General features: G+C 40.9%; 1 protein-coding gene across 1 annotated transcript in view; it reads right to left on the reverse strand.

Moving 5' to 3' along the window:
- Positions 1-9,141, reverse strand: part of LOC102755005 (chromosome unknown open reading frame, human C1orf87) — a 77,972-nt gene that overhangs the window by 8,726 nt on the left and 60,105 nt on the right. The window contains 3 exon segments of the mRNA XM_006768378.2: positions 1-10; positions 12-31; positions 3,517-3,596. The exon segment at positions 1-10 is cut by the window's left edge and continues 187 nt beyond it. Of these exon segments, the coding sequence (XP_006768441.1) occupies positions 1-10; positions 12-31; positions 3,517-3,596 (110 nt within the window).

A 9,141-nucleotide genomic window follows, 5' to 3' on the forward strand; every position in this document is an offset into this window, starting at 1 on the left:
GTTTTCTGGCCAGCTCCTCTTCTGGAGACTTCTACCAAAAAAGACACAAGCATCTCACTGGCAGCATATTCACCACCCAGAGCTCCTCCAGTCTTTTGGCCAGAGACGAGGCCACACAACTAGTACGATTTTTTGCAATGTCTGGCTTTATGAAGGTAAGAGGATGAGTTTCAAATCCTCAGTGCCATAGGACCATATCTGCCAAGTCTTGTTGGACGTAAACTACTGAGTGTGTGTGTGTGTTTTCAAGGAAAAGGGTGAAATCATGACTTTTATTTGGTTTGCATTTCTGATTTACACAAAGCAAAGTTTTTGTAACTGGCTGAGCCTTTTCATGATGTTTTAGTCTTCATATTAGTGGCACCAACAGGACATGGGCTTCAGGAAATGGTTACAACATCTTGATGGGAAAACCTCTGGATCATGCATGTGAGTTTCTTGACAAAGAGTGGTTGAAACAACAGTGCTATTATCTTAGGCTAGTGCGCTCATTATAACAGACCATAAAGCACCTCTAGTTCTGTCCATTTCATTCATTTAACAAAGGAAGCTGAGGTGAGTGGAAGTGACTTACTAAGATCTTACATTGAATGGTAGACAGAACTAGAGCAAGGGTGTAGTGGTTATGTCTAGTTCATCTTGGTAATATAACCCCATGTTCAGTATAAAATAAAGATTTTTTAAAGAATAAATTTAAAACAAGTCTGAACAAACAAGTCTGAGTGGGGCCATCCTGTCACCTGCCATGTAGAGAGCAGGTTATAGTTTGATCTACCCAGCTCCACTTTTCCAGGAATTGCTGCTCTCTACATGGTTGTAGAGAGAACCAAAATATATCTAAGTACTTAGTATAGGTCTGAGCATCTAATATAAAATGGGTCAATAAACACATTATCTAGTGATTTTGGAAATATTTGTGGAGGTAAAGACAGAGAGGTAGACAAACGGAGATCTCTGGGTGAGAGGTAGGTACTCTATCAGGTTTTCCACTGTGTACTGGAAATGAGCAAAAGCTGGTCAGTTGAGATATAGATGATAGATAGATCAGATAGATATAGATAGATGATAGATAGATAGATAGATAAGAGAGATATAGAGATGACAGAAGAGAAGAGAGAAAAGATAGAGGAAGTTATGATAATGTTTAAGAACCTGATTTTAGTTCATTGTCACATTTCTAACTTCAGGGAGCATAATATGCTTCTCTATTCATCCAATAAATAATGTTGGTAGAGTTGATTCTCGTAATTGCAACCCAAATAATCTTAACTAATTTGCCATAGAAGTATACCTCTAACTTATGTATAACATCTGTGCTTCCCCCCAACTTTCAAATACCTGAGTTTTTCCAATATTGTACCTTTGTTTCAAACTTCTCACTTATAAGCTATGAAAAAAATCCAATAGCTCTAAATAATAGTAATTGCAATAAGAAGCCAAGTTTTGAGTTTGTTAACAAACCTGGATTTAGCTGCGGCTAGGGATGTGAAGAATTGCTTCATTTGAAATAACAGAATGATATATGAAATTGAACCCATATGGATGATCAACAACCAGTAAATTTTTAAGAGATTAATATTAAAAAATCCACTTTAGCCCTAGCCAGTTTGGCTCACTGGATAGAGCATCAGCTTGGGGACTGAAAGGTCCCAGGTTCGATTCTGGTCAAGGGCATGTACCTTGGTTGTGGGCACATCCCCAGTGGGGAGTGTGCAGGAGGCAGCTGATTGATGTTTCTCTCTCATCGATGTTTCTAACTCTCTATCCCTCTCCCTTCCTCTCTGTAAAAAATCAATAAAATATATTTAAAAAAAATCCACTTTAATAAAATCAATTTTTGGAAAAGCTGCAAGCTACATAAAGAAAATTGCATGGTAAGTGAGTCTTATGATTGTTAGAGCTTTGGGTCACTTTAGAAATCTGAAGGAAGCTTTAGATTATCTACCCAGGTAAAAGCACATTTGTATACAGCTTGGTGGATAATTAGAGGGTCCAAAGAGATCCTTGGAGGTGGAGACTGATTTTAAATAACTTTATATTTCTTTAGATAGTTCAACATTCTGTTTGACCACTAAAGACAGGGAAAGGGTAAATTTGTACGGACCCAAATTAAGCTCAACTCACTCACTCACACATCTTATACTGTTTTGGTCCCATTGCATCTAAATGAAGGCCAAATTCCTTGCTCGGCACACAAGACCATTCATGTTCTTGCTCTTGCTATCTTCTTTCAGTCCTACTTATTCATATTTTTTCTCCAGCCACATAGAACCAGAGAAAAATGAGGTTGTTTTATGCCTTATACAAGCTGTTCCCTCTTACCACTTATGCATTGATAGGTTGGGCTCCTCCTACTCATCCTTCAAGACAGGAGTCTTATTTCACTTCTTGTGGGAAGCCGTCCCTGGCAGCTGGGTGAGGGGCAGTTCTTTGCAGCTCCTTTATTCACTATAGATCTTACTGTGGGCTGTTATAATAGTTATTAGAGTATCTCTCTCTTCCACCTGAGAACTGGAGACTGGGCCTGTGGCATAGTCACTTATATGCCTGCAAGGTCTGGTTAGTGGCTGGAACATAGTTCTTAAGACATGCTTACTGGATGAATCAGTGAATGAGTGAGTGATTTTATTTGGGGCAATAAGAAAGTTGCTTTACCAAACCTCCGCTTCAATTTCCCTTTCTGAATTCTGTTGATACAGGGATGTGAGAAGAATCAATTATTGCAGAGCTACGGCAAAGCCCTCCAAAAGAGGCAAAATAAAAGAGCAAAGCCTATTTTTCATAATCTTATTCACAACAGACTTAACACTCAAGGAGAAAGCGTTTGCTGCTGTTTCCTGCATGGCAAGTGGCTTGCCAAAATGGATACTATTTTTCTAAAATATTTCAAAGTGTGAAGTGCATGAAGAGGCCTCCCGTCATTTTAAGATGAATTATGTTCTAATCCGGGCATTTTAAAAACAACAACAACAGAAAAACTCAGGCTGGTTTTCAATTCTGTCTGCATCTCCTCCTGGCTAAGTGCTGGGGATATTAAAACAGATTTTTAACTGCTTGCCAGATTTTTTTTTTAAAGCAAAGAAAGAACCCATTATATTTTAAAATGTGATGTCTGGCTAGAAGGTCACCCTCCGTTTCTGGAAGCTGGGCTGAAAATGTTAAAATAGGTCTCCTGACCACCCTTTATTTTGATGGCAGCTGGTGGATGGGTCACAGGCTTTGGAGGGACACCTGTGCACGTGCTACAGGTCCAGTTTCTTGGGGCAGATGGCACGCCTGTCACCAAGTGATGATGAGGTCTCGGCGTGCATGCTGGCTAGGACAGGGACCAGCCCACACTCTAGGAATTCTGCTTCCCTTCTTTGCTGGAGGAGAGTCTCAAAGTCAAAGATAGTCTGACATCAAGGCATTGGGTGGAAATAAAAAACGCAGAAGGGAGGCCCCACCCCGCATCAGAGACCAGAAGGGGAAGGACCAGTGAAGCCCTCCCCAAGCTGCATATACCCAGGTGCGTACCATATGTTCGGTTTTGCCCTGAGACATCTCAGGGACTTCAGCCTGCACTGCGGTGGCAGGGGTTTCCTTTCCTTCCTTTCCTGGACAAGAAATAGAAAATGGAAGGGTTTAGTTTGGTCTCTTCATTTTAATACATACACACATGCCCCCAGGCAAAGAAGATGTTGAGGCTCTGCTATATGGCTGGCACTGTGTTGGGTGGTGGGGATACGCTGGTGGATAAGAAAGGCTGATTCCTGGCCTGATAGAGCTCTCAAAAGGGAGGCAGATGCTACATAATTACTCAAAATGATCATTTCGTTACCAAGTATCATAAACACAACACAGGAGAATGTAAAAATATTTAAACTTATTTTGGGGTATGTGTGAGTGTTAGAGGATCAAAGAAAGCTTCTTGGAGGAAGTGACACTTAAACTGGGGACCTGAAGTGTGAGTAGGAGTTTCCAGGCAAAGGTGATAGTGGGGCGCACATGGTACAGAGCGTTCAATCGCCTGAACCACCCTGAGTCAGGAGGGCTTTTACAGTCTGGGGAGTGGTCCTGTCTCTTAATACAGAAGCAGGCACTTCTGCCTCTCCGTCCACACAGGTGTGTGCCTGAAGTTCAGGTAAAACCTTTGTCTTCTCCCTTCCTTGCTCCTTTCAGTGGTCAGAGATCCTGTGCAGGAAGATGTTTGAATAGCATCCTTAACCCAGGGATTCTACAGGTTGCTCAGTTGGCTGTCTCCATGGATAGAAGAAATTTCATTAAGATTCAGGAAAAAGACACAAAGACCTTCTGCTAAAACCCTCTAAGAGTTATTGTGAGTATTCCTCATTCATCACTTAGTACCTTTCATCAGACTTGAGACTGATTTCTTTTTTTTTTTAAATATATTTCACCGATTTGCACAGAGAGGAAGGGAGAGACAGAGAGTCAGAAACACCGACGAGAGAGAAACATCGACCAGCTGCCTCCTGCACACCCCCCACTGGGGATGTGCCCGCAACCCAGGCACACGCCCCTGGGACCCTCCAGTCCGCAGGCCGATGCTCCATCCACTGAGCCAAACCGGCTCCGGCGAGACTGATTTCTTTTACAAATCTGTGCGATGACCACACAGTCCAGATTTCTGGTTGCTTCAACTCCAGTATTTAATGCAAATTCAAATATGCCAGTGGTTCTCAACCTTCCTAATGCCGTTTAATATAGTTCCTCATGTTGTGGTGACCCCCCAACCATAAAATTATTTTCATTGCTACTTCATAACTGTAATTTTCCTACTGTTATGAATTGTAATGTAAATATCTGATATGCAGGATGTATTTTCATTGTTACAAATTGAACATAATTAAAGCATAGTGATTAATCACAAAAACAATATGTAATTATATATGTGTTTTCCGATGGTCTTAGGCGACCCCTGTGAAAGGGTCATTCGACCCCCAAAGGGGTTGTGACCCAAAGGTTGAGAACCACTGAAATATGCCATTAAGAAATACATACTGCTTCTGAGTTGGGTTTCACTATCCTATGTAATAAAAGGCTAATATGCATATTGACCTAACAGCAGAACAACTGGTTGCTATGACACACACTGATCACCAGGGGGCAGATGCTCAATGCAGGAGCTGCCCCTGGTGGGCAGTGCACCAGAAGACGAGCTCACAGCTGGCAAGTGCAGCAGCAGTTGCTGGAGCCTCTCCCACCTCCATGGCAGCGCTAAGGATGTCAGACTGACGGCTTAGGCCTGCTCCCCTAAGCCGTCAGTTGGACATTCCCTGAAGGCTCCTGGACTGTGAGAGGGCGCAGGCTGAGGGACCCCCCTGAGTGCATGAATGCCATGCACTGGGCCTCTAGTTTTTCAATAGTTCTGACTCCTTTCTCTACTGGCTGGATGACCTTGGTCAAGTTACTTGACCTCTTGTGTCTCAATTGTGACTTCTGTAAAATGTGGAGAATGCCACCTAGAGGTGACTGTGAAAATTAAATGAACTAGAAAAGATAAAGCAAATACCTGGAGCATAGCCAGTGTTCACTAAATGTTAATTAATAGAATTACCTATCTAAGGATGTTTATATAAATAAATTCACCTACCAGATTAAAAAGCTGTTTGTTAGACTTTTAACACCACACCTGCAAATCATTAACAATCTTCTCCCTCAGTTTCTTGATGGAGAAAACAATGCGATTTCATAATCTTCTCTGAAGCCCCAGTACCCAACATTAGAATAAGGACTCAATGCATGCTTGTTGACTAAGTGAATAACCTTGTGCCTTAATTTGGAGTTTGGTAAATAAAATCACTAAATATATAGTTCTGTTTCTCCAATTCCTTTTCAGACCCTAGAAGAGAAGGAGTTTTCTCTGTATTTCTGTATCCTCCCATACTTGGCCCAGCCACCATACAGAGTAAAACTTAATGAGGATCTTGATGACAGCCAGTTAGGCCTGCCTCTTCCAGGCAGGTCTAATTTCATCTGCTGAAAACTTAAGTTGTCATGGGAACTCGTCATCACTTAGTAGCAATGGCCCCTGCTTATTTCAACCAGAATGTAAAGGAAGCTTTCTGTTTCCTGTAAATGAAAAGAGGTTCACATTATTCTGAATCATAGAGTCAGAGAGTTAACAGGATTCTAGAAACAGTATATAGCATAAGGGCAGAAAGGTAGATTTCGGTGTCAGACCCGAATTCTAGTTCTGCTTCTTCCCTTTACAAGCTTTCGGATTTTAATTTTGTCATTTGTGAAAAGGGAATGATATCAGCAGTTTGCAGTAATGTGGGGATTTTTAAAAATTGCCCTACCATGGGGAAGATGCTCAAAACAGGACTTATTATTTGTTGTTGTGTTATCTATAATAATAAGAGCATAATATGCTAATTAGGCTGGACAGCCAAATGACCTTCCAGATGAAGCCAGGGCTGTGAGGGCCGAGCCACTTGCATGAATTTTGTGCATTGGGCCTCTAGTTATAATTATGTGACCTTAAGCATATCTAGAAGAGGATTTAACATTAACTAGGATGTGCCAGGCATTCTTCTGGGTACTGTTCATATGCATTATTCCTTTTAGTATAAAGTCTAGATAGAATCTAGACTTTGTCCTAGTTCAGTTTCTCTTTACTGTCTGCACTTCTGAAACTTCTTTTAGGAGAAAATACATGCTAGTCGTCCTGGTGTCTTTTAAGTTTCTCTGTCTCCCTCTTAATACCTATAGGCATATAAAAAGCTAATGATTTGCACATGTAAAAATTGGTGAAGAAACCCCAAGGCAGAGCTATTTTTTTTTCTTTCTAACACAGCAGGAAGGATAAATAATAACCATCTGTCTAGTCTGCCAGCTGAACATTTGTACTGGAGGAAATCAGCCAAGCTGGCTTCTAGAGATTTCCAGGTGTTGGAAGGGTCAGGTTTTACAGGGCTTCCCGTGGTTTCTGATAGTTACACAGCCAGTGCTCCCATTCCTCCCTCCCCACATTCTCCCTGTCCTCCCCTGTCCACTGACTCCCTGCAAATAACTTGAGTCAGTGGTCTTCAGTGCTGGCTGCTAACATGCTCATACCTGGGAGCTTTAAACATTACCAATTCCCAGGCATCACACCAGGCCAATAAAATCAGAATCTCTAGGGGTGGGAACCTAGTTCAGGACTTGTAAAGAATTCCCTAGATAATTCTCAAGTGAAGCCAGGGTAGCTAAACACTGACCTCAATGGACCTACTGATGAAGTTCTTGTGAGAAGGAAAACAATATATGTCAAATATCTATATATGCCAGACACTTCCCTCATGTTTTCTTATCTCAAGAATTACCCTGTGAGGTAGAAACTATCTCTATTTGACAGATGAGGAAACTGAGGCAATGCAAATTTCAATTACCTGCTTATGACAACAGAGGTAGGGATAGGTCTGGGATTCTAATTCATTCATTTATTCAACAAGCATGTGTTAAGTGCTTACTATATACTAGGCCCAGTTCTAGGCACTATGATGCAACTATGAATAAGACATAATCTTTTCATGGAGTGTGCATTCCAGTGGTGGAGACAGACAAATAGATACATAAAATGTCAAGTAGTGATAAATGTTATGGATACATCTAAAGCCAATTATGGGCATAGAATGTAGTGGCAGTTGCTATTTTAGATAGGGCATCTGCCAAAGGCCTCTCTGAAGTAACATATAAATAGAGCCATGAGTGAGGAAACAAGGGAGAAAGAGCATTTCAGAAAAGAACTATGGCAAGGGCAAAGATTTCAGAGGGCCTGCTTAGTGTGTTCCAGCAATAGCTGAGAAGAGAGCCTTGCAGACCCAGGATGTAAAGGGAAGATAGTGGGTTAAATATTCACACAACTAAAGGGCCTCATGGGCCATGCATGTGACTAGAGTTGATTTTTTATTATTTTGGCTTCTTGGCATTCATTTCTTCTCTGATATTCTTCCCTTCATTACCCTCTTATAGTGACAGCAACTGTATTTTGCTTTGTGTGGACCACTCCTCGCCATCCCAGTGTGTGGTGTGGTAGGAATGTTTCGGCTCCAGGCTTGGTCTCAAAGAGCTGAAAACTAGGGTGGGTCTTACGTCCAATGAAGAGTGGTGTCTTTATAAGAGAGAAGAGAGAAGATCTTAGAAAGGGGGACGCAGAAGGAGGAAAGCCATGTGAAGACAAAGGTGGGGTTTGTAGTTATGCAGACACACCCAAGGAATGCCTGGGGCCCCCAGACCTGGAGGAGGCAAGGAAGGACTCATTTTTAGAGCCTTCAGAGGGACATGATTGATTTCAGACTTCTGGAAATATGAGAGAATAAATTCCTATTATTTTAAGCCACCCAGTTTGTGGTATTTTGTTACAGCAACACTAAGGAAATTAATACACTCACCATCCTCTTTTTGCTCTCTCAGTCTCTCAATATTCCTATAACAAATCCCCCAATTTCCTGTTGTGAGTTCCCTCTGTTTGACATACCTAGTAAGGTTTTTGTTTTTCTGCTAGAATAGAAACTGACATACTCCCCCCACCCTCAGATGCTCAGTACCTTGCATTTTAATCCAAAAGTAATCAGTAAATGGTTGATGGATATAGTATATAGAGAAATTGCAACAGCAGATTAATATCAATGCATATTTTTTCACCTGTCATATTTAAAACTTGCCAGTTGCTAAATATTTTCTCCAATTCATCCTTATAATTTTACTTAATAATGTGTCTTGGAAATCTTCCTCTATTAGGCCAGCCAGGTTATAACATTTGCATAGTTTTATCAATTGGATATATTGTAATTTAAGGAAATGGTTCCTAAAGAATCTATATTGTTTCCATTTATTAAAACATTAAAAAATGCTGCCATAAACACACACACACACACACACACACACACACACACACACACGTCTGTGGAGTGGTGTTTTTTTTTGTGTGTGTGAGTTATCAGTCAGATAGGTCTGTACCCTTGATCTAAGGAACTGCATGACTAAAGTTTCAATAAATAATACCAACTTCCATAATTGTGCTGCATTCACCGTAAAGGGCTATCAGTAGAAAATGCTTCATGATATAATAAAAATTGGAGAGTTATGCATTTTATGACCCTACTGCCCTAAAAGAATAGTCATTAAGGTAATTCTCACTCTTATTTTTTCTGCCCT

This window comes from Myotis davidii, unplaced genomic scaffold (genome assembly GCF_000327345.1).
Source record: "Myotis davidii unplaced genomic scaffold, ASM32734v1 scaffold79, whole genome shotgun sequence".
NCBI classification, from domain to species: Eukaryota; Metazoa; Chordata; class Mammalia; order Chiroptera; family Vespertilionidae; genus Myotis; species Myotis davidii.